Source organism: Trematomus bernacchii, unplaced genomic scaffold (assembly GCF_902827165.1).
Source record: "Trematomus bernacchii unplaced genomic scaffold, fTreBer1.1, whole genome shotgun sequence".
In the NCBI taxonomy this organism is placed as follows: Eukaryota; Metazoa; Chordata; class Actinopteri; order Perciformes; family Nototheniidae; genus Trematomus; species Trematomus bernacchii.
In genome coordinates this window covers 173076-199043 of record NW_022987809.1, presented here as the reverse complement: position 1 = coordinate 199043, position 25968 = coordinate 173076, and the positions used below count along the sequence as shown (strand labels likewise).

General features: G+C 40.2%; 1 protein-coding gene across 2 annotated transcripts; it reads left to right on the top strand.

Moving 5' to 3' along the window:
* On the top strand, window positions 1–24690 carry piwil2 (piwi-like RNA-mediated gene silencing 2; the record flags this gene model as incomplete). 2 transcript variants are annotated; one of them, XM_034150894.1, is given in 13 exon segments in its annotated part: window positions 1–189; window positions 2182–2266; window positions 5319–5411; window positions 6335–6475; window positions 7462–7575; window positions 10485–10673; window positions 12030–12131; window positions 12232–12348; window positions 15446–15534; window positions 15751–15856; window positions 16171–16424; window positions 18108–18215; window positions 24118–24690. In XM_034150894.1, coding segments are annotated over 13 exon segments (1744 nt in total), but the record flags the coding sequence as incomplete, so codon positions are not given.
* Window positions 24691–25968: the final 1278 nt, after the last annotated feature.

Below are 25968 nucleotides of genomic sequence, written 5' to 3'. Positions count from 1 at the left end.
GAACGTAATGTACCAAGAGTGCAAAGAGTACTTCCAGGACGAATGCACCAAAGAGCTCATCGGAAACATCGTCATCACACGATACAACAACCGCACCTACCGTATCGACAGCATCGAGTGGGACAAGTCGCCCAAAGACTCGTTCACTTTTATGGACGGCACCCAAACCACCTTTGTGGAATACTACAGGTGAGTTTCACTCTGAACACTGAGCAGGAACCCAGGATATATTAAAGGTCACCTATTATGCAAAATCCACTTCTTCATGTCTCTTCTACATCAACATGTGTCCCCTCTTCTTCATGTCTCTTCTACATCACATGTGTCCCCTCTTCTTCATGTCTCTTCTACATCAACATGTGTCCCCTCTTCTTCATGTCTCTTCTACATCAACATGTGTCCCCTCTTCTTCATGTCTCTTCTACATCAACCTGTTGTCCCCTCTTCTTCATCTCTCTTCTACATCAACATGTGTCCCCTTCTTCATGTACATCCTGGTCCCCTTTCTTCATGTCTCTTCTACATCAAATGTGTCCCCTCTTCTTCATGTCTCTTCTACATCAACATGTGTCCCTCTTCTCATGTCTCTTCTACATCACATGTGTCCCCTCTTCTTCATGTCTTTCTACATCAACATGTGTCCCCTCTTCTTCATGTCTCTTCTACATCAACATGTGTCCCCTCTTCTTCATGTCTCTTCTACATCAACATGTGTCCCCTCTTCTTCATGTCTCTTTCTACATCAACATGTGTCCCCTCTTCTTCATGTCTCTTCTACATCAACATGTGTCCCCATCTTCTTCATGTCTCTTCTACATCAACATGTGTCCCCTCTTCTTCATGTCTCTTCTACATCAACATGTGTCCCCTCTTCTTCATGTCTCTTCTTCATCAACATGTGTCCCCTCTTCTTCATGTCTCTTCTACATCAAATGTGTCCCCCTCTTCTTCATGTCTCTTCTACATCAACATGTGTCCCCTCTTCTTCATGTCTCTTCTACATCAACATGGTCCCCTCTTCTTCATGTCTCTTCTACATCAACATGTGTCCCCTCTTCTTCATGTTCTCTTCTACATCAACATCGTGTCCCCACTTCTTCATGTCTCTTCTACCTCAAATGTGTCCCCTCTTCTTCATGTCTCCTTCTACATCAACATGTTCCCTCTTCTTCATGTCTCCTTCTCATCAAATGTGTCCCCTCTTCTTCATGTCTCTTCTACATCACCTGTGTCCCTCTTCTTCAATGTCTCTTCTACATCAACATGTGGTCCCCTCTTCTTCATGTCTCTTCTACATCAACATGTGTCCCCTCTTCTTCATGTCTCTTCTACATCAACATGTGTCCCCTCTTCTCATGTCTCTTCACATCAACATGTGTCCCCTCTTCTTCATGTCTCTTCTAATCAAACATGTGTCCCCTCTTCTTCATGTCTCTTTCTACATCAACATGTGTCCCCTCTTCTTCATGTCTCTTCTACATCAACATGTGTCCCCTCTGTGTAAAGAGACTCTGAAAGTTTCAGGAACAAAGATTCTCTCTCTTTTTGTCCTGATCCATTTATATAAAAAACCTGTCTGAAAATGAGCTGATCAGATTTTGGCCACTTTATGATGTCATAACGAGGTTTTGTCTTGTGTAACCAACCAAGGTAACCCCCCCCCCCCACCTTATCACCTGAATCTCCTCCTAGAGCACCATTGTGTTCTTTTTAACCAAATATCTCTCAGAGGGGCGTGGGGAGGGGCTCCTTATTTTCATCTAAAGTAACAGACAGAGAATCAGCACTTTTGAAACAGAGCTGAAACAGAGGGGATTATGGGATGCTGCAATGATCTGTTTGGTGTTTGGAGCCAAACACTTCAGAGACATGTTTTGTATATATCTGAGACCTATAATATATTGATGAAAAACAGTATAGATAGAATCGAATAGAATTGGAGGGATGAAACCCTCTGTAATGGTCACACATGCAGAGCACACACAGTGACATGTGTTCTCTGCTTTTAACCCATCCTAGTACCAGGAGTCTAGTACTAGGAGCAGTGGGCAGCTATTGTACAGCGCCCGGGGAATCATCATAGGGTCACAGTATCATAGGGGACCGTTAATTAAGAACAGCGATAAAGCCTCAACTGTTACTTACACATGTATTTATTGCAATTTATTGTGCTTTTTACAGCAAGAACTACGGGATAACAATTAAAGAGATGGACCAACCGCTGCTCATGCATCGACCGAAGGAGAGGGCCAAGCCAGGAGGAAAGGTAGAAAGCCTCACTTTACTTTTAACCAAATACTTATCCTTTTTCTGACCTTTCTCTGTAAACCCTAGAGATGGTTTTGCTCGACAATCCTAGTAGATCAGCACTTTCTGAAATACCAACAACCACGTCACTTAAATCACGTTTCTTCCCCGTTCTGATGCTCTTCACCAGGTCGTCTTAACCATGTCTAAATGCGTTGAGTTGCTGCCATGTGATTGGCTGATTAGATATTTGCGTTAACGAGCAGGTGAACAGGTGTACCTAATAAAGTGGCCAGCGAGACATGTCTATGTGCAAGTGATATGTTAAGATTAGATGGACCTTTATTGATCCCCATAGGAAGGTCAGGTGTTAAAGCAGCAATGGAATAAGAGAAATACAGGACAGAATTAACACAAGGAAAATACAAATATTAGGAAACATGTCAGATTCAATTCAATTCAAGGCTTTATTGTCATGTGCACAGGGGCTACAGTGTAGATAAAACAGATTAAACTATAGTCCTAGACTCCTCCAACAATGCAACATAATGTGTGTGTATATATATATATATATATATATATATATATATATATATATATAGGACATAAAACCAATAAAATAGTTAAAGAAATAACAGAATAGAAATAAAATAGTGCAAGAGAATAATATGACCTTCATAAAAGTGTGAATATGTACATGTATAGCAGGTTGTTTTTACATGGGTTACATCGTTAAGCTTTGATTGTGTCTGAGGTGCTTTGTGATTTAAACATTATAGTAAATGCTAAAGAAACACAGCCTTTGCTAAACAAAGTGAATCTCTGTACAGGAGATCACTCGGCTGACGTGACGGGAACTCTTGCATCAGAATGCCATCTTGTGGCTACAATAGTTCATAGCAATGAGCATTTTTTAAGACATGCCATGACTATTAGTTATTATTAATAACATAATTAGGTTCATTAGGATTGTCATATCCAGCTGTTTTTTCCAATGTGAGAAGCACTCTGTTTTTGCTTGAACAACCTACTTTATCTATACTTGTTATATACATGTAGAAATGAATACTATAGGTTATGATTAGGGCTGCTCGATTATGGCAAAAATCATAATCTCGATTATTTGGGTCAATAATTGATATCATGATTATTAAAAACAATTATCCATTTACTTTGAAAACATCAATTTATTGGAGAAAAAAAATGTGAACATTATGTTTTTAACAGTTGATTACCCTGAACTTTAAGTTTAATACAACTGAAAAACAAAACAAAATAATCGTTTTATTTCAATTACGTTGTTTTCGTAATCGTTGCAAGCCATAATCGTAATTGCGATTAAAATACGATTAATTGAGCAGCCCTAGTTATGATGATTCTAAGTTGTACCAAAATCTTAATATGTACCAGTGAAATATTCAAATCAGAGGAAACACAATATTTATAAAGGCTCAATATGTGTTAACATTTAATTTTGAATGAAGTTTTGTGAAGCTGGTCAGATATCCTGGCCTACAAACCATATAGTGCAGACTTGACACATATTGTTTGGTATAGATCCTCTTAAGGCGAGACACGGCAGGCAAAAACATCGTTTTTCATGCACTGGTCAATTTTCTGCTATTTTGATTCCATAACATGTTTTCTTTCAGGCTTTTGGAAGGAAAACGTACAAAATACACATTTAGGTGTTTATTTTACTATAGTTTGTCTATTTGCGTCTGTAGATTTCTCCTAATGTCATCAAAAGTTAGCATTCTCTGTCATCCAGAGAACAGCAGGGTTTAGGTAGCGCCACACAGCAATCTTTAAAGGTCGTTTTCTCAAAATTAGTTTTTTCTCCTATTCTGAGACATAGGACATTTCCACTTCAGTAGCACTTACATACACCAAACCTTCCAGTTATATTCCTATCAATATTCTGAAGGTTTTTAAAGAAGGGTTTGTTCATATATCATTCATAGCCTGAATTATATAACATTTTATACCTAAAAACATGGCGAAAATTGATATTTTAGGGCTGTTGACAGTATTTTCTGATTTATGGAGTGATAAAAAGAGATATCCAAAATCCCTTCTGTGGGGGAAACTTCTGAAGCATTTGGAAACAGGACTCAGAGAGGCACAAGGAGAGCTGGAGCTTTGATGGCAAACACTGTTGGTTTATTTGGAGTTACGGCCAGAGAATTGACAAGACAGGTGGTGTGTCACGAGTTGACACAGCGGTTGCCAAACCAATTCTGCAGAACTCTTTCTGTAGCTCGAGGTTTGAACTAGTTCGCAGTTTAATAATCAACATTCTTTATCAGTGAGACTAAACAATTATGGACCCTGAATCTAACTAGAGCTCTCGTCCATAGAAAATAATGTTCGCCAGGGAACCCACGTTCCAGATAAAAGAAAGGCCTCTAGATGTCCCTGAATAATAAACTATCTCATATCAGCTTGTGCTCGGTGATAAGCTGGCATCAACAATGCGCCCAAGCTGCTCCTCCTTAAGAGAGATAGCAGCAATACTCAAGGCCGTAGACCTATGCCATGGGAAAGGAGACAGTGAGAGGACAAAATGATGAACTGTGTCGAAGGTTGAATACCTTAGCAAATGATTCCCTAACACCTTCTGTAAAAACTTTAGATTCTAATATGACTACAAAATGAAACAAGAATTTTGAACCTGACTTTATCCAATGTTCAGATTTGTGTTCCTGAAATGTGTTAAAGTATGCGCATATTTCATGAGCTTATGGCTCATTTGCATATTTAAACATGCTATTTCAGAGAACCTGTAATACAAAAAACAATTGTCTTAATGTAAGTAATTAACTGGAGAAATGTCTTGCTGATATCTTTAAGTTACAAAAATTACCCTATTCACCTGTAGTGTCTCGCCTTAATATATATTTTAATGATCAATCATCAACTCCTCCAATATCGCAATAACAGTCCAAATAAATGCAATTAGCTCTTAATTTCTTAAGGGTAAAGAAGGAAATGTAATAACAAATATGTCGGAGGACAGGTAAAAGCACTTTACTTTGTAGATAACTTTAATATTAAAATGTTTATTGCAGCAAATCATGACTGGAGAGATTCTGCTCGTGCCGGAGCTTTCCTTCATGACGGGAATCCCAGACAAAATGAGGAAGGACTTCAGAGCCATGAAGGTACATGTGATGGTCTTTCTTTTATAATATATTATGTTAGACAGGATGTATAGCTTTGTTATGATTATTAGATATTAGTTCAAATACTTTATTTATCTTTGGGGAAGCTATGTTTGTGACTTCATTTTGGAATAAAATAGTGTTTAATAGAAAGGAGAGCATTATACTTCAATATGTAACCACAATAAATAAATGTGGATATTACAATGCAAACAGTGGTGTATAAGTATTAATAGATATCAGGTTTTTTCAAAAAATACATAGTATGAGGCGCTGATCTTGTATATAAGATGTATAACAATTCTCACGAGAACATGACACCCGTAAACAAGATGGCGCCGCGGTCGTAAACAACAACATGACGTCAGAGCTCCGTAAAAACAAAGCTATCTCTGCCGTCTGACGCTCTATTCGACACCATTCTCCTATTTTTTTAATACAGTTGTGAGGAACAGAAATAATGTTTTCTAGCATCACTTTAAAGTTTTTACCCGGTTTAGACAAAACCCTGGATATATTGATATTCAAAACCAGATGATTTGCTCAAATGTTATACAGTATTAGTCCTAAGAAAATGTATACAAATAATATTTCGTATTAGGAGATACAGGTCTGAAATAAACTTAACACAAAAGGTAAGGCAATTTGTGTTTGGTAGATGATTTCTATGTTTGCAATAAATCTTATACCGTTGGAAAGCCTGTGTTCTTACCTTTCCAATGGCGCCACATTTGTGAGGAACAAGCATTTGTGGGATGAGCAGCAGATCTGAGTATGTGGGGTGCGCCCATGAAAAATGTGACACATCTCCTCTGCCAATGCCAAACCGCAATCATAGAAATCATCTACCAAAACACACATTGCCTTACTTTTTGTGTTAAGTTTATATATCTATATATAATAATATGTTTCATGTTTGTTAGGACCTGACCATGCACATCAATGTGAGCGGAGAGCAGCACACGCACGCCTTAAAACAGCTTCTGAAGAACATCAGCACCAACCCTGAGAGTCAGAAGGAGCTGAGCCACTGGGGCCTGGACCTCGACTCCAATATCGTCTTGGTCGGTTTATATATATGTTAGAAAAATCTCACTGGTCACCGGCTTGAGCTTCAATCTCAGGATCCATGTATTTGTGATCCTCTCCAGAATGGAAGTAGTCATCACATACAGAGCATCAACTAGTTCCTGAACAGTGTCCTTCACATGCTGATATCCAAGAGAGGGAGTTACACAGTCACAAGATGGAGGAATAGAAAGCAGTATTTAATGTTTACTTCAGATTAGCTCCACGTCAGAAATGAGCATGCTTGTCATATGTCTATCTCCATAGAGGCTGAATCATCATGTTAATCACATAGCTATCATATGCCTAAAACAGTCCTGATGCTCTTCTAGGTAATCATACATCCTGTCATGTACACAGCTACAGTTGGGATACCTTTGTTATCATGTGGACTCTGATATTGGAAGAGGACATTCAGTATTTTCCCAACAATATACAATACAAAGGGGCTTTATTGGCATGACCACATATTAAACATAGTATTGCCAAAGCATTCCACACAAGGCGTTATAACAGAACAAAACAAAAAGAAACATAAATATCAACAATACATGTGGCATAACACAACATACTGTATATGCCAACAACAAGCAAATACAAATACATATTAGTATATAAATAAAAAGTGTGTTATATCAACATTTCATACTTCAAAGAATATTTTATATATACAGAACCAGTCAAAGGTTTGGACACACCTTCTCATTCAAAGGTTTGGACACACCTTCTCATTCAAAGGTTTTTATTTGTTTTAATTATTGCTTACGTTGTAGGTTAATACTGAACACATCAAAACTTATGGAGTAAAACAAAAAAGTGTTAAACAAACCATTTCTGTCCCATTTCATGTTTGCTTCAAAATGTACAAACACAAGAAAAAGACACTGGATACATGTGTTGCTTTTACTCTTCAGGTGATCCTTGGCCACTTTCTTTTTTGTATATATTGACATTAACTTAAACATGTGTTCTCTTTCGTCAGGCTAAGGGTAGAGTTCTTCCCATGGAGACCATCTGTCTGCAGTCCAACTCGTTCACCTGCGGCTCCGATGTCTCCTGGTCCAGAGAGATCTGCAGGGATCGTTCAATCAGCTCAGTGAGTGTTGGAAACAAATCTCTGCTGCTGTCTCCTCTTCATTTGTGATTTATAGAATTTAGCGTTGGTGCAACATCTAAGAACTGGGAGAAATGGATTCAAGTGGATACCATTGAAATCAAAGTACTCTAAACATGCACTTTAGAGAGTTTAAAAGGTCTTAATTCCCTCATATTATTTTTGTTCTATTGCAGTGAAAACATCTTCTTCAATTAACTGTCTTTATTGAAGTTTCTCTCTAAAAACACACTTTACAAGATTACATATGAACACATGATAACGCAACAAAACAGCACGCTTATTATAAATTGCAATATGGACGAATATAGAGTATCCAAATCGCAGTTAGCGCGATATTTGGTAAATGCAAAATACGTGTAAATATCTGAATGAAGTATTGTGGAGCTGCCGAGAAGTCCAAGCCTACAAATCTTATTCTACAGACTTAAATAAAAACTCCTTGTTTGTTACAGATCGTCTAAAAAATCACTCCATGCTCATTTTAACAATATTTTCGAATGATGATGTGAATGTTTTCTAAAATGATAATTCCCCCCCATAACCTTGTTGGTGTTTATGTTCATGCTGTATGTTAGAGAGAGAGAGAGAGAGAGATAGTAATACAATTAAGGGTAAAATCAAAGATAAAAATGATGAATAACTACAGGGTGTCCGCGGGGTCTTAAAAAGTATTAAAAGTTGATAAATCAATTTAGTAAAAATTAAAGTATTAAAAAATATTAAACGGCATTTTCCAAGGTATTACATTTTGTAGCTGGTTTTCAATAAGTATATAAATTGTCCAAAGAGGTTGTATTCTACAGTCTGCCTGAATGTAATCATTGCGTAGGTGTGTAGTGTGATTCTGTGTAGTTTATTTATGGCATCCCGTTGGATTTGACGTCATCTGAACAGGACATCGCACGCTCACTGCTTGATAGCGCGCGCAGGTCCGTTTACGCCGGTTGTTAAACAACATCGTTATGGGGAAATGCAAGTTTGCGTCCAAATAGAGAGGCGAAGTCACGCCCATCTACTTCCGGTCCATGGGACCTTATTTCGGAAAAATAATGCATTGAAGTCAATGGAGAGAGAAAACGTATCTTTCGATCCCGTTTGAATTGTGCCATGAATTACACATATGATGTTTGTCAATCTTAAAAAATCATTTCCATGTCAAAAAAGTCACAGTTTGTCGTAAAACTGTTGAAATATAAGACTATGAAAAATACGCAAGTAGAAAGACTACAAATCCCAGAGTCGCGTAAGTGATGTCACAATTGTTTTCCTCCACTAAGAGATAGCTAAGATCAGCGCAATATAGATATAATCTATCTATATGGCGCTGGCTAAGATAAGATAACTTTAACAAGATGCCTGTGTGCTTAGTACCAGATTGTTATCATACCAGCAATGGGTCTTGCTCGTTCTTTCGCTTCCCGTCTGATGAAAGGACCAGGAGTGTCTGGATCAAGCTAGCTAGCTAGCACGTTAGTTAGCATTACAGCCTTGTCATTTGTATTAGCCTTAACATGAAGTAACATTAAGTAACCCAAAATGTTAAACAGTAAGAGTAGTAGTCATATTTCGTGAACCCTTTGAAGAGTACTGTCACCGGTGTGATCATTCTATAATACACAATTTAAGCCCGGGGGAGAAATGCTAACGCTAACGCTAGCGATCTTCTCTACTTCATGCTATCTGCACAAATGGTTGACATTAAACATTAAAACGACCAGGCAGTTCAGAGAGAATCAAAGGAAGGCAGGCAGGCAGCTTTGCATGACATTCTTCAGGACGTGTTTCATTGTGGTGATAGTGAGGGTAGTCAATCGTTTTGTTGACAAGACAGTAGTGACGGCCATCTTGGTGACGTGTGTTGCTCTGTGAGACCAGAGATGTAGTTCATTGAGCGTTTCACACAAACAAATGTGTTACTTCACAGTTTTACGACACATTTTTTTTTTTTTTTTTACTTGCATAATTATCTTTTAAATTGACAAACATCATATGTGTAATTCGTGGCACAATTCAAACGGGATCGAAGGATAATCTTTCTCTCTCCATTGACTTCAATACATAATTTTTTCGAAATAAGGTCCCATGGAGGTCCACCGGAAGGGGAGGGACTTCGCCACTCTATGGTTGGAAGATAAGGAGGAAGGACAATCAATACTGTATATAGTAAATGTGAGGTAAAGTGTGTCGCCAATGTAACCGGTTAAAACTCCAAGTGGCGATGAGGTCTTAAAATGTATGGGAAGGGTCTTAAAAAAGGTCTTAAAAGGAATTACATTTGACTTCAGGATTCCTGCGTATGCCCTGGACTATAAGAAATGAATTAAAATGAACATATATACATAGCATGTTTGAAGGTCAGTAAGGCCTGCCTCTGTATTATCCACAAATATGTATGTTTGAATTGTGATTACACAGAAGGCTTACAGAGAATATTGTATTGTCTATGATAGTATACATGTGAAAAGCTGAATTAAAAAAAAGACAATTCCCTCTAATACCGGGAGTGATATAGCAATTATAATATCAACATATCCAACACACACACACACACACACATTAATTATCCTGAGCCTGTGAATGGCTGCTGTATTTTTGTGTTTCTTCACTAACCGTCTCTCTCTCAGATCCCACTGAACATCTGGGCCATCTTTTTTAAAAAAAAGTATTATATTTCATCCTGGCAAATGTCAGAAATGTATTCAACATCCTCAATAAACTCCACAATTGTCAAGTCATTTTTTAGCTATCGTCTGCATATTGCTAATTAATGCATAATAATAATAACACTCAATAAAGAGCTCTAACACACAAACACACACATTATCCTGAGCCTGTGAATGGCTGCTGTATTTCTGTGTTTCTTCACTAACTGACTGTGTCTCTCTCAGATCCCACTGAACACCTGGGCCATCTTCTACCCTCGCCGCTGTGCAGAGCAGGCGGAGGAGCTCGTCTCCGTCTTCAACAAAGTGGCCGGTCCCATCGGGGTGAGGCTGGCGCGACCGATCCACGTGGAGCTGAAGGATGACCGCGTCGAGACCTACATCAAAAGCATCCACTCACAGCTCACCAGCGAGGTATGAAAAAAACTTGGACAATTTATATAAAAACTAGGGCTGTCAAGTTAACGCGTTAACGCAAAAAAAAATTAACGCCACTAATTATTTTAACGCGATTAACGCATGTGTATTTTTTGTCCTCGGCCGCCGTAGTTTCAGAACGCATCGAGTTTAAAATACCATCTACAAGCTGATGCTGACAGCCCCGCTCCTACCGCCCGCTTGTGGCAGACCACACTTCCACGCTCACCGGCAGGCCCGGACTGGCCATCGGGAGGACCGGGAGGGAGTGTGTATGTGTGGCGCGACTCGCGCGAGCGAGGCACACCTTACGTGTTGTTGTTGTTAGCATCTGGGGCTAGCTAGCTGCGCTAACGGATATAAGGAGCTGTTTCAATGACATTTCGCCGACAACTGCGCCGAGCACTTGACTTTATGCAGGTAGCCAGACAGTGGGACATTGTACGAAAAGTCAGCACACTCAGCACGGATAGTACGCGCAACATGATTGCAGCGTCCAGGCAGCTCCCGTTGGAGCATATATGCCTTGAGCTGCGCGCGCACACACACACACACACACACACACACACAGTATTATTGTATGAGAGAGGTTCCAGGTTGAATTGAAGGGAATATTTGTAATGTTCAGAGGTTGTTGTGTTTAATATTCATGAGAATATTGAGAATATTTGTCATTGTTCAAATGATAATAAACAAACATATAAAGCATATTTGTCCACTCATATGTTGATAAGAGTATTAAAAACTTGAAAGATATCCCTCTAAGGTACATTTAGAACAGATAAAAAATGTGCGATTAATTTGCGATTAATCGCGATTAACTATTTTAATCGACTGACAGCCCTAATAAAAACCTGTCTGAAAATGAGCTGATCAGATTTTGGCCACTTTATGATGTCATAACGATTGTCTTGTGTAACCATTAGCCAATCAGCAACCAAGGTAACCCCCCCCCCCACCTTATCACCTGAATCTCCTCCTAGAGCACCATTGTGTTCTTTGTAACCAAATCTCTCTCAGAGGGGCGTGGGGAGGGGCTCCTTATTTTCATCTAAAGTAACAGACAGAGAATCAGCACTTTTGAAACAGGGCTGAAACAGAGGGGATTATGGGATGCTGCAATGATCTGTTTGGTGTTTCCATATTGCAATAGTTTGATTAATTGTGTAGCTAGAATAAGTATTTCAGACATTGAGGATGCTTGTTTCAAATGAGAGTATTGCCAGCATTTTGAAATAGAAATACCTGTCTTACCTTACCTCTGCATAAATACATATAAATAAACTAATGCAAGATAAATCCAGTTAATTGAATGGCTCTTGCTGTGATTGAATTTTCGTTTCTTGTGTCCAGCCCAACATGCAGCTGGTGGTGTGCATCATGGTGGGAAACAGAGACGATCTGTACAGCGCCATCAAGAAGCTCTGCTGTGTCAGAAGCCCCATCCCATCTCAGGTGTGTTTCCATTTTCCAAGTGGTTCTGCAAAGCTGGTCTCGATTAGAAAAAGATAATGATTATTTTTCCTCTAAAATGTTGTTCTCTTTTTAATCGTAGGCCATCAATATCCGGACGATTTCCCAGACGCAGAAGTTGAAGAGTGTAGCCCAAAAGATTCTCCTGCAGATGAACTGCAAGTTAGGAGGAGAGCTGTGGACGGTCAATGTCCCTCTGGTGAGTTTGTGTATTTATGCTTAAAATATCTATAAAGAGAAGCAGGAAGAGAACACCTTATCTAGTTGGGCTCAATAGTTTTGGGAACACATCGTAATTGTGATTGTCCTGACCAATAATGGGGTGAAAACTAACAAAGTAAATTTACTCAAACACTGTACTTTGATAAAGTCTCATTCTCCACTATGTTTTGGAAGCCAATGTTAATAAATACTAAATACATAACAGCTTAAATTACTTACAGATTTAGATTATTAGCTAATACAAAATAACAATTTTTAAATAAACATTGGGATATCATGATAGGTTAAGACAGTGGTTCTCAAACTTTTTCTGTCAGGAGAAAAAAAAAAGTCGGGCCCCCCTAACACAAGTAAGGCTCAGTGGCGGCGCCAGAGATTTCTTTTGGGGGTGCTGTGGGGTAGCTTGACATTTCATAGAGGGTGCTCAAACATTTAGGGTTTCCCATTAATGTACCGGGCGCTACAGTGGAATTTTCTTCTGCAACAATCCCCACGCATATACACAATGTGCCCGCGACTGTTACAATGAAGGCTCGATAATCAGCTCACGGCATATAGGTGTAAGCAGGGGTAAAGTGCTATTTTTATAGGTGGTGTGTGTGGACCTAACATAGGGGGGGTCCGGGGGGATGCTCCCCTGGAAGATTTATTTTTAAATATTGAAGTTAAATGCATCAATCTGGTGCACTTTGAGAGCAACATGAAGAGATCTATGGATACATCTCTCAACACCCATATGAAACAGAACTGTAAACAGATTTACTTTTTCTTTATGGATATTTTACAAATCACTCTTTTAAACTTTATTCTTTTTTTACTGTCATATAGTATTTCATACCTGTTTTTCATTTATTCTCTTATTTTTTTATAACTATAATGATCATATAAACGTGTGCCTCGGAAATAATTGTTTACATTAATGGTGACCAAAACGTTTAACACTGATAACACTGAGAGAGTCCTTTAGCTCACTGAGCCTCTCACCCCTAGATTCCACCGGGTCCGTCTGCGGCGCGTTACGTGCGCGTTACGGCTGCGCCACGGCGATCGCGGCCACTCTAGTCAATGGGTGCTATTCCACCACACACGGCGCGTTACGGCTCAGAAGCGGCTCGGCGCAGGGCTCCTCTAAAATTAGGATCGAATCCTATTTTTGACGCGGCGCAGCCGTAACGTAAGGTCGTGCAGGCAGGAAGTGGAACGTTCAGAGCTATATAGACCTATATATATACACACACACAAACTAATTTTGCAGACCCTATCCCTCCGTAGTCTTTCAAGTAGGAGGAGAAATGCCAGCGTTCTCCTCCGGTTTACAGGCACTGTGTAAATTATATATATAGAATAATTATGATGATGAATGCATTTTTTGACCACTAAAATACAGCAACACGTCTTTGATTCATGTCGTTTATAACTGGAATATTACAGTTATTATTAACTTTGTCTGTACAAAGTAGCCTGTCCAGGAAATATGCCCAAATCAACCAAAACTGCGAGCCGGCAGGCAAGACTCTCCGCTTCTGAAATGCTTCTGAAACGCGCCTGGTAGGGTATGACGCCGGAGGAGGCCGGACCAAAACCGCGGCGCAGACGGACCCGGTAGAATCTAGGGGTTAGTCTGACAGGAGAGGACTCTCCTCCACTTTGTTGTTGAAACAACTCCTTATATCCATTAGCGTAGCTCGCTAGCACCAGAAGCTAACAACAACGATCTCCGGTACCGGTGCGCTCTCTCTCTCTCGCTTGCGCACGCACACAAAATGGCTCGTTCCACACACACACAGAGCCGAGCTTTAATGAAACGCAGAGACCCAGACGTAATAGTACTGTACTGTATCATATTTTCGAATCAATAATTTTTCCAATTATGATTTTTTTTATAACCATTTTTCCTCCTGGTCTCTCGCGCCCCCCCCGTCATGCCTCTGCGCGCCCCCCACTTTGGGAACCACTGGGTTAAGATATCCAGCAGCTGTATATAGTATTTAAATACATATTTTCCAGCTGTGATGAACACATTAATGCATCAGTAATTAGATATAAGAGTTTCACATAGGCCTTTATTCAATACCCATACTTTTACTTGACCTGTTAAGCCCCGAGCCTGTTTTTCAGGCCTCAGGCTCGAAAATGACATTCCCAGAACAAATGACCATAACTTCTAAAAGGGTTAAATTAATAATCTTTATTCTCAAAGCAATGATAAACCTGTGAGTTGGATGTAGAAGAGTCAGAATCAATATAGATGTTTTTTTTTATTTTAAATTGAATTCAGATTGAACATAGTAAAAGAAAATGTAAATTATAGTTTCCGTCCAAAAAAAAAACATTACTTAGTGAAAACCACCCTTGAAGGATGGGATAGTAGACCAAAAGCTTTAGGAATCCACACTATAACATATAAGTACCCTGTATCAAGATTGATGCAAAACAAGTGAAATTTGATCTTTTTAGAGAGATTTAGAAGAAAAACACTTCTGGGGTCATTTGGGTGCATTTTCCATATCTCTGGCCCCCCTCGGTCGATTTTGATGATTGACACCTCTTTTTAACCGTTAGAGCCAATAGAATCGAGGGGAAGTTCCTCAAATCCATCTAAACATTACCCATTGGTGAATGAGTGATGCGCAGCCAGAATGCCCAAAACCGGAAGCTGTCATACACTCTGAAAACTGAAAACTAGGTTATAGCCATAAATATGAAGATGGATTATCAGAAATCATTTCAAAGTGACACAGACGCGTTGGATTAACCATTGGATTAACCATTGGATTAACCATTGGATTAACCTTCAGCAGCGTTTTTATCGTTTTAATGCCATTGACCACAACTTTTGCAACAACAGCAAAAGTTAAGACGTATTTCCCGTTTATGCTCCGTAAAGCTACGTCGTGTGTTGTCTGGGTTTGCTTCCCCTGCCGCGAGTTTTGATCGCTCAGTGATGATACTTGTATTTCTAGAATATGTGGAATCTCAGCTTGCTAGCTGATATCTTGTATCCGGTACCGGGGGCTTAACTGGTTAAATAACAAGTGAGCAGTAAATAATGAATCTTTATTTCACTTTTATAGAAACACTTGATGGTGGTGGGTGTTGACGTCCACCATGACACCAGCAAATCTCATCAATCAGTCATGGGCTTTGTCGCAAGTGTGAACAGGTAAGGTGTTTTTTTATGATTGTTTTCGCACAATATCAAGAGTTTATTTTGCGTTTTTTGCCACACATGATAAGACTTACAGCTTTTAAAGTGGTATCTGCAGAACATCTTTAACAACATACACATTATACCTGCAGATTAGTGGTTTATAGATAATAAACATGTATTTCACTGATTTTCTTTCAACATTTTGTGATTTTGCTGCTTTTTTTCCAGCTCATTGACCCGCTGGTACTCCAGAGTCACTTTCCAGACTCCCACTGAAGAACTGATTTTTGGCTTCAGAGTTTGCTTACTGGCTGCACTACAGAAGTACTATGAAGTAAGTATTGCAAGCACACATTACATAAAACATTTGTAATTCAATCCTCCTTCTGAACCGCACAGATAATCCCTCTTCTTCTCTGGTTTCCTTCTCTAGTGTTGTAAAACAAATATCCACTGGGGGTCAGGAGTGGCATATGTTAACTAAATAAAGCAAGGGCCTTTAAAGAAACTATTATTTTTGTATTCAATCACCCACACCACTTTGCTCTTTTCTGCTGTAACAAATGTAAATGTCCCCTCTGTGGGACGAATAAAGGTATTCTGATTCTGACACCTGACACACACACTTGTCCATGTTGTTTTGTACAGGTGAACCACAACCTGCCGGAGAAGATCGTGGTGTATCGCGATGGCGTGTCGGACGGTCAGATGAAGATGGTGGAGCAATACGAGATCCCACAGCTGATCAAATGCTTTGAGACTTTCCCCTGCTACGAGCCCAAGCTGGTGTTCATTGTGGTCCAGAAGCGCATCAGCACCACCCTCTACAGCTTTTCTGGAAACAACGTGGTCACACCTCCACCTGGAACCGTCCTGGATCACACCCTCACTCAGAAAGACTGGTCAGTGTTTTACAGGATGTCTGCAGCAAAACCCAGTAATCTTTCAAAAATCAATGCATGGGTTGCATTTCTTGACACACCATTGTTTTTTTTGTTTTCATCCAGCCGTAGGTTATAGGAATAGGGCTTGGCGATATGGAGAAAATCAAACATCACAATATACCCGATGAAATGCCCTTTAATCGATATTAGACAGTGGACTTTTGGTGCTTTTAACAAAGTATTTACACAATTTATGGTTCAAATAATATCATCTAATATGTGGATTATAGACTAAATGGTTAAAGACAAACAAGTAAGTTCAGAAAATGAAATCTCTTTGCCGTTATGCAGCCTTACAAACCAGGAAGCGACACTTGTGATGTTACGATATGTAGTAGTTTATCACAGTATAGATGTAATATCATTATACATTGTCCAGCCCTGAATGTGTCCTTGTTACAAGCGCCACCTGCCTCAAAAAAGTGCATTAGTCATTTAAAAGTGCTTGGTATTGTGACAGTAATCAACCTTGGTCAGTGTCTCAACCTGTGACCCGTTGAGTCGTTCAATTCTTTGGTTTATTATTGTTTTTTTGCTCAATTAAAAAATGCACAAACAGAAAAACCTCGACAACATTTCAGAGAACATAGGATTAATTATTTCTGAAACAGCAGAAGCTTCGGTAAGAATTCTTAATGTGTTGAACAAGCAGCGAGGACACACACGGAGCATTCTCTCTAATTCATATCTGAATATAACGACCCAATAAATACTACACAGGAAACGGAAACACCAACAAATATGCGCGTCAGTAGAAATCCCTCCGCACATTACGCCTTCATCATGAAATTAAAGCTTCAATTGATCGTTTTCTGATGTCAGAATGATTATATATTATAGATCTATATATGTTGATACAAAGCTAGGTTACTGCCGGACTCGCTGCAGCTGTTTTGGGATAATTAAGCTCTGTGTTTTGTTATGAAGGGAAAAATTAGGCGACAAATACTTTTTTCCCAGACTAAGTCGACTAATTACATTACATATTACTTGTTAGACCAGGGGTGTCAAACTCAATTTCCTCGTAGGCCACATTAGCACTATGGTTGCACTCAAAGGGCCGGTTGTAACTTTAAGACTATATAACAAATATACATGTATAATATATATAAAATAATGTTTTATATTACATTATTGCCTCTGCATTGGATTATTATCGGATAGGGTAATAACTTCATAATTAACTACGTCTGAAAGCAGAAGTCTGGGGCAAATAATTGCAAGTCTCTTCAGTGTGCATGTCACAAAACTAGATGCATTGTGGGACATGTAGTTTATGGACAATGTGCTCATGTAAAGCGGCATGTAAACCAGCCACATAAAATGAAGTCGAGGGCCGGATTTGGCCCACGGGCCTTGAGTTTGACGCTTTTATCCAAAGCGACTTACATACTCAATACTGTGGGCAATCCCCACAGGAGCATTTTTGGGGTAAAGTGTCTTTCCCAAGGACACAACGACATGCTGACTGCAGTGGGGTTTGAACCTGTGCTCCCCTGATCTGAACACCAACGCACTAGCCCACTGCGCCACACGCCGCCTAATTGGTGGCAGCCCTCATGATGACACCATCGAAAACAGTATTTGCTGTCAGATTTTTCACGTCTCTAACAGTAACGTTTTTGTATTTGTTTTATTCAGTGTGGATTTCTTTCTGATGGCACATAGCATCCGTCAAGGCTGTGCAATCCCGACTCACTACGTCACTCTGTACAACACGGCCAACCTCTCTCCGGACCATCTGCAGCGGTACTGATCACCTTTATATTATTTTCTCTACACTTAGCAATATATTGGTTACTGGTACAAATGTAAAACATGTTTTTTAACTATGTATATACTTCCTTTTTTTTGTGATCACATTTGTATTGATTAATACACAACATGTACAACCAAAAGCACAAAATGTTTTCTTTTTTAAATAAAATTACTAGAAGTACATAAGAAAAAGAAAAATGTAAAAACAGCAATTACTTACAAAATATACAGAATACATATGTAAGCTAAAAATAATAACAATTAAAGCTGCAAGCAGCGTTGAGCGGGTCTTCGACGCTCCGCAGGCTGTTGTCCGCACGTCGAGGTGTGTGTCTAGGTGTCTCGAGGACTCGAACGTTGGCAAACGTGGAAAGTTTCAGGCCGATCGGACAACGTACATGGGATTTACAGCAGTATCATAAACATTGTGTTTGATGGCGAGTGATCTGTCGCCATGGCAACGGCATTTGATGACACCCCATAATATGCCTAGATGTGTTGAGGGCTGCATCGTTATCAAACCTGTGAAGTTCTGGGCCGTTTGGACCATGTTAACTGGAGTTATGAGAAAACCGTGTTTCACGGCGACCATTTTGTTATCATGGCAACGGCATTTGACGAAATCTCAAAACTGACACATATATGTCTTTAGGGCTGTACCGTTAGCACAGATGTAAAGTTTGAACACTTTTTTACCATTTACACAGGAGTTATAGCAATATCATGCTTAACGGCGAGGGATGCGTTGCCATGGCAACAGCTTTAGAGGAAAACTCACTATTGTCATATTGAGGTGTTGAGGGCCGGACTAGTAGCCATCATCTGAAGTCTGGTGCAGTTTGGATCATTTTCCATTGACTTAAGACCAGTGGCGTCGCCTGGCCTGGGCATCCGGGGCTTTAGCCCCGAATGTTTTTTCTGTAGCCCCGGACAATTCTCCCTCAATAATATAATACATTAACCGTGCTTTACGTGAACCTCATCATGACACAAGAGAGGACGGCAGCACTGTAATTTCCCGTGTTCAGTGAATGCAACAGAGGCATGACACCAGACCAATCAGAGAGTTGCATGGAAATAAACGTGTGCTTGTGTCATTCAAGCTCGGCTCTGTGTGTGTGTGGCAATAGCGCATTTAGTGTGAGAGAGAGAGAGAGAGAGAGGTGCGGCTTTCACACCAGCGCTTTTCCCTTTCTAGCTCCTAGCGAGAGCTTTTCTGGTTCAGCTCCGGTTTCCCTTTTCAGCTCCCGCTCTGTTCACACCGCCCAGAGCTGCCGCTGCTGCGTCATGACGTCACAGTTTACGTCGCTGATTTTCTCCCACAACAACAACGGGCCGGGGACTGCGTCGGGTCGATGATCGTGTTGCTTTTAATCATACGAAGCCAGATTAAATTAAATAACGACTTCTCCAACCTTATACTTTTCTCCAGAGTGCCGTGGTTCATTGTTTATTAATGTGTTTCAGCGGCATTTACCGACCGCTGCAGTGGCTGCTCTTCCACGGGAGTTTATTCTCCCGTTAGCTCCGGGTTAGCTCACACGGCTCTAAAGTATTCACTGTCTGACTGTCACACAAGCAGCTGATACATATCCCCAGTTCCCCTTAAGTGAATGTGTGTCAGTCTGAATTGACGCTGTTTGGCATCACAACGCTGTTATGAAAGTTTCTCTGGTATAACATGGGTGATGTTAGCATAGCAACCGAAGCTAAACTGACTACTTGCTAAGCCGTTTTCTACAGGCACATTTTACCGGCGTATTTTTCATTATGATTCTACTTGTGATAGTCGGACATGACAACCTGTACAGCCCATGTATTGATTCCATCCGATAGCTGCTATAATAACAAACAAAACGTCTGCCTGCTCTCCACAATGATCAATAACAGCGAACGGATGGTCAAAGTAAGGTTTCCTGCACGCCTCGACGTAAGAGACGCCGCGTCATAGCTCCGAAGCTCTTGCCTCTGGACCGATAATTTTTTGGAGCTGGAAGTGAACCGCATTCCGGAGCTATGACGCGCCGCCGCTGCGGTGTGAACAGGAAAAACCGGCGCTTTTCCAGCTCCAGCTCCGAGCAGGAGCTGGAAAAGCGCCGGTGTGAAAGGGGCAAGGGAGAGAGGGGGAGGGAGGGACCGGTGCCAGCATGGACCGTGTTGTTAGCATCTGGTTAGCTAGCTGCACTAACGGACATAAGGAGCTGTTTCCACAAGAAGCTGGAGGAGAGTCCTCTCCTCTCAGACTGAGAGACTCAGGTTTAGATACATAACTTTAGTCTAAGTTATCTCAGTGGGTCTCAAACGGTTTGGTCACAAATTATTCAAAAGATTATTTCCGCGGCACACCTTCATATGATCATTATAGTTATAAAAAAAATAAGAGAATAAAGGAAAAACAGTTATGAAATACTATATGGCAGTAAAAGAAGAATAGAGTTTAAAAAGGGAGTGATTAGTAAAATATCCATAAAGAAAAAGTAAATCTGTTTACAGTTCTGTTTCATATGGGTGCTGAGAGAGGTTTCCATAGATCTCTTCATTTTGCTCTCAAAGTGCACCAGATTGATGCATTTAACTTCAATATTTAAAAAAAAATCTTCCCGGGGGAGCATCCCCCCGGACCCCCCTAGAGGAGGTGAGCCCCCCACTCATAAAAAATACCACTTTACCCCTGCCTATATGCCGTGAGCTGATTATCGAGCCTTCATTGTAACAGTCGCGGGTGTACTGTGTGTGTGTGTGTGTGTGTGTGCGTGTGGGGAGTGTTGCAGTAGAATATTCCACTGTAGTGCCGCCGCCACTGTGGGCTAAGCCCCGAATGTTTTCAGGTCCAGGCGACGCCCCTGCTTAAGACAACATTGTGTTTTTTGGCGAGGGATGCGTTGCCATGGAAACGGCATATGATGACATCCCATAATTGGCGTAGAGCTGTTGAGGGCCAGACCATTAGCCATCATCTGATGTCTGGTGCCGTTTGGACGTTTTTCCAGTGAGTTAGGACAACACAGTGTTTCATGGCGAGGGATCTGTCGCCATGGCTACGGCATATGATGACATCCCATAATTGGCGTAGAGCTGTTCAGGGCTAGGGTTAAGGACAAAGGAGCCTCATTCACTTTACATTGGGGTTGTTTGCGTGGTGCAGACACGTAAATGTAGCAAAGTTCGTGACTCCACCACGCACTGCGGTGTTAAGGAGTCGTGGTGGAGTCACGCATTCTGGTGAGACCAGGTTGGTCTTGCCACATGGCCTTCCCTTGCATAATCTCAAATATTTTGTATTTGTATTTAAGCTACCAACGTGTAACAGAACCATGTCATGTTTGTTGTTCTCTGACACAAAACATCATGTTGAATCAGTCAAAAACAAGATCATTGCCATTGGCATGATGACTTCTGGTTTGGAACACAAAGTTCTGTAAGTAAGTTTCACTTCTTTCGGCTGCTAAACCGTAACTTGTTTTTCACTTATCATCTTGTGTAATCTTTATCTTGTGTTATTTCAAGCTTTTAATTCAGATTGACATGTATGGTATGGGTGTTAGTGTCCCAACCAGGGCTCGAGTTTAAGGACCTCCCGTCGTCCCGGGGCCGAAAAAAATCGGGTCGGGGAGGATACAAATTAATTTTGGGACGAATTTGGGACGAGAGTTAAAATAAAAATACCCTGCTAACTCTACTACGAACGGCGATGAAAATGAAACTGACTGCACGTTTTATGTAGCACACAGTTATTAAACCTCCTTGTCAACATAAACACACACAAAGCATTTAGCAACCCGCGAAATACACACACACACACACACAGTACGTAGCTACAGCTGTCAGCCAGCCGCACAGCTGTGATGTAACTACCATTTTTTTACCCCGGAGCGGTGCGGAGAAACGAAACTTAACTTATGAAGCAGCTTTTGACGACGCGCTATGCATGGGGCACCCGAGAGGGGGTTTCCAGACATGTCATTGCAGCTGAGATGAGAACTCTCCATCGCATGTAGTCCTTAGCAATATGCTGCGCCTCTCCCCATGTAGAGATGGGTACCGAGCCCCGGTATTAAACGGGCCCCGGGCCGGAATTATTAAAGACAGTGGTAGAGACATTTAAAACATATATGTCATATGTATTATTGCTACATGAACATTATATTGCAGTTTTAGTTTCGCCAACTCCGTTTCTAATATGCAATAAGACTACAAAATGCGTCTATGATGTATTTTCGATCTTTCCAATCCAGACGAGAGAGCTCTCTCCTGTGTGCGAGGGGGCGGGGCAGTTTGTAAAGGTCTCCTGACTGTGTTACAGACTGTCATCCTGGTTAGTGGTTACTCTGGGTTCTGTCTTCAGGACAGAGTGTTGGATTTTGTTGTTAATCGGATGGGACTTGATTGGATTCAATATTAGAGCAACTTTCTCACTTGTGTGTTTTTTTAAAATATATTTGGCCTTTGTTTCTGTGTTTGACTGATTGACTCAAATAAAAAGGTTGATGAATTATCATCTAATGATTTGTATGATGTTTTATTTATGTTAAAGGTCACTTTGAATGATTTTAACTAATGATAATGTAGAAAAACAAATATTTTAAATTCGGGACGGTCCACATTAATTTCGGGACGGCTTAGATTGTATTTCGGGACGGTTCCGGGAGGATGGTGAAAAAAGTTAGTCGAGAGCCCTGGTCCCAACAATTCTGTATCTTGTGTAAGTGTATCTGATTATTGCAAGACAGCAGCTGCAAGAGAACTATCGATTTTTAGCCGTGTGATTCCATGGATTGTTTATTTTGTTATAACAAAGGTCAAATGTTTCTCAGCAGAAAGTTAACCATCCAGTTCAGCAGTTGATATGGGAGCACCAAAAACTGAAGTTCAGGAAAGAGCCAACGCAAAATACTTCTCCGCTCATGTCTTCTGCTTTAATTCCCCACAGCTTCCAATAAATAGTTTAAAAAGTTGTTTAGAATGAGTATGATGCTTTAAACCAAAGTGTTAATGACTGAAAACCCTGGTTAACATTCAGTCATGTGATTTTTTTTTTTTAAACAAACAGTTATCAGAATCAGAATATAATTATCATACCAGTATATGCACTTGGCTACCAAAACATGAATAGAGTGTGGTTAAAGTATGTGTGTGATGTCATGTCAATAACAACAGAGTGAAAAGGGTCAGGGTTGGGAGGACGCGATAAATCGCGTTTTTCCGACGTCAAATTCAAAATGTCCGACTTCCTGTACGTTATTTTATACCCCTCCAAGAGGCTTTTTTGTTTGTCTCCGCACCCTAGATATGCGTCGCGAGTTTCGTTCGTTTACGTGAAAGTTAAAGTGGGGGGAGTTTACGTTAAAAACGGAAGTGGGCGTGGCCTACGCAATTTTTTACGCAAGGTTCCGGAACCAATTACATATCGCAAGTTGCACCACTTCTGACGCGCGTGCACAATTTGGTGAGTTTTCACATATGTTGCGGGGGTCAAAGGTTTATCGGTCGCTGCGCGACCGATTTCAATAGGGTCTTCGCCGACCTGGGTCTCAGACCCTAATAATACAGACAAACAGAAATTAAATAAAACATACCAAACCCTCCCTCCCAGACATATAAACACACACACACACACACACACTTATATACTTCCTGATTTATTTATTTTTAACTTATTTTTACTTAAATTGTTACTTATTCCCAGATAGTTTTTTTGGGTGTTTCATTCATTGTTTTGACTTAGATAGTAGTTTAACTTTTATTTTCTTGATGTTTTGTGGGAGAGAAACTCATTTTACAACATTTTAGCCTTTGTAGACCATTTACATGCACACAAACCTATATAAGACACTACAGGAAAGATACATATTAGAGCCTCTTTAACATGTTGCTGTGTTCCCATTCATTCCAGGATGACCTTCAAGATGTGCCATTTGTACTGGAACTGGCCGGGCACCATCCGAGTTCCCGCTCCCTGCAAGTACGCCCACAAACTGGCCTTCCTGTCGGGTCAGTTCCTGCACTCTGAGCCGGGCATCCAGCTCTCCGACAAGCTCTTCTTCCTCTGAGCTGCTCCGGTATCTTCCCCCGGCAAACTGCTCACGGTAAAACCAGAAAATCTGAACCGGATGACAACAGACTCATTGGATGCTGTGAAGGATTCATATTTACTTCACTTTAAAGTATTTTCCTATTCAGATCAAGCCTTAAAGGGTAACACCAATAGTGCACTACTACTACTACTACTACTACAGTACTATTAATACTGCAATAATGATGTTATAATTATGCATATAATCGTTCTAAGTTCAAAACCAGTAGAAAGTTTGGAGCAAGTTTCTTTTAGTTTTTAAAGTATATTTTAGCCTTTGTTCCTGTGGCATAAGGATTGGTCTCTGTTCTGTTAATGTTCAGACCCTTCCACTGTATAAACCGGTTAGAGATTTATAACATTTGATTTGAAATAAAGAGATTTGGAAGTTAATAAAGTGTCAGCTTTATTGTCCATAATACACAAATCTAAAGTATAAAGTTGAACTAAAACAGAACCTGCGCCTCTTTTTCTCTTCGCACATTTAAACTTCACATTTGCCCAATTTGGTATATGTTGTTGAGTAGGGCTGCAACAAACGACTAATTTGATAATCGATTAATCTATCGATTAATGAAACGATTAATCGACTATTCGGACTATTATGCCTTGCACAATTTCTCAAACGCTCTTATTTAGCCATCAACTTTTAGATTTAGCTTGAGGTTGTTTTAGGCATGTGGAAACTAACAATGAAAACAATAAAGATGAATTCTTGATTAGAAAATACATATATTATAAATTACAAATTGTGAACAAAATTAACATTTCTTTTCATTTAAATTAAATAAATAATATTTCACATCAAAAGAAACAACAATGTTTTAACAAATCGTATTAAATAATCTGGTGACAGAACTGTAAACAGAATAGCTGAAACTTTTACAAAATAAATAATTCAGTTACATCTAATCATTAACCCATGTTTATATCATTTTGTTAACTCCGTGTGTTGCTGACGTGGAAACGTTACTCGTGGATGGGGCTACAGAGCTACTAGAAAGACAGTCGAACCCGGTGCATTTCTCCGTCTGAATGTGGTGCACTTTTGCTAAATGTTTAGACAAATTGCTCACCGCCCTTACATGCTAAACTCTTATTGCACTTTTGGCAACGAGCATTGTCCACCTCAAGACGGGTAAAGTTTAACCACACCTTTGAGCTCGTTCTCTCTGCCATCCCCGCAGTGTGTTGCTGCATGTAGCAGCCGCGTGTGTGTAAACTGCCCCGCCCGCTCGCACACAGACGGGGGAGAGAGATCTCTCGTCTGGATTGGAAAGATTGAAAATACATCATAGACGCAGTTCTATAATCACAGTATATACAAACGTAAGTGGTTTGGTCAATTGAGTTTAAGGCCTATTATAGTTTATGGGTGTCAGTGTCTAGCAGAGGGGAGACAGTTGTCCCACAGGGGGCCCCTGACTCAATGGAAAAGTACTGGAGCCCCAAAATGTGTTTAGGCCATACCATAGGAGAATATGTATTGACATGTCCTTGTCCCGTCCTGCACACCAGAGGTCATGACCTTCTCCCACATATATGGGTATGAAGGAGGTGTCTTTGGTTTTTCTGTCCCTGTGTGGATCATAAAAAGCACTGGTTGAGAGGGAGAAAAGCTTCAAAGCGGGGTTTCTCCTTGGTGAGTTCTCTCAAATTGGTTTTGTTATG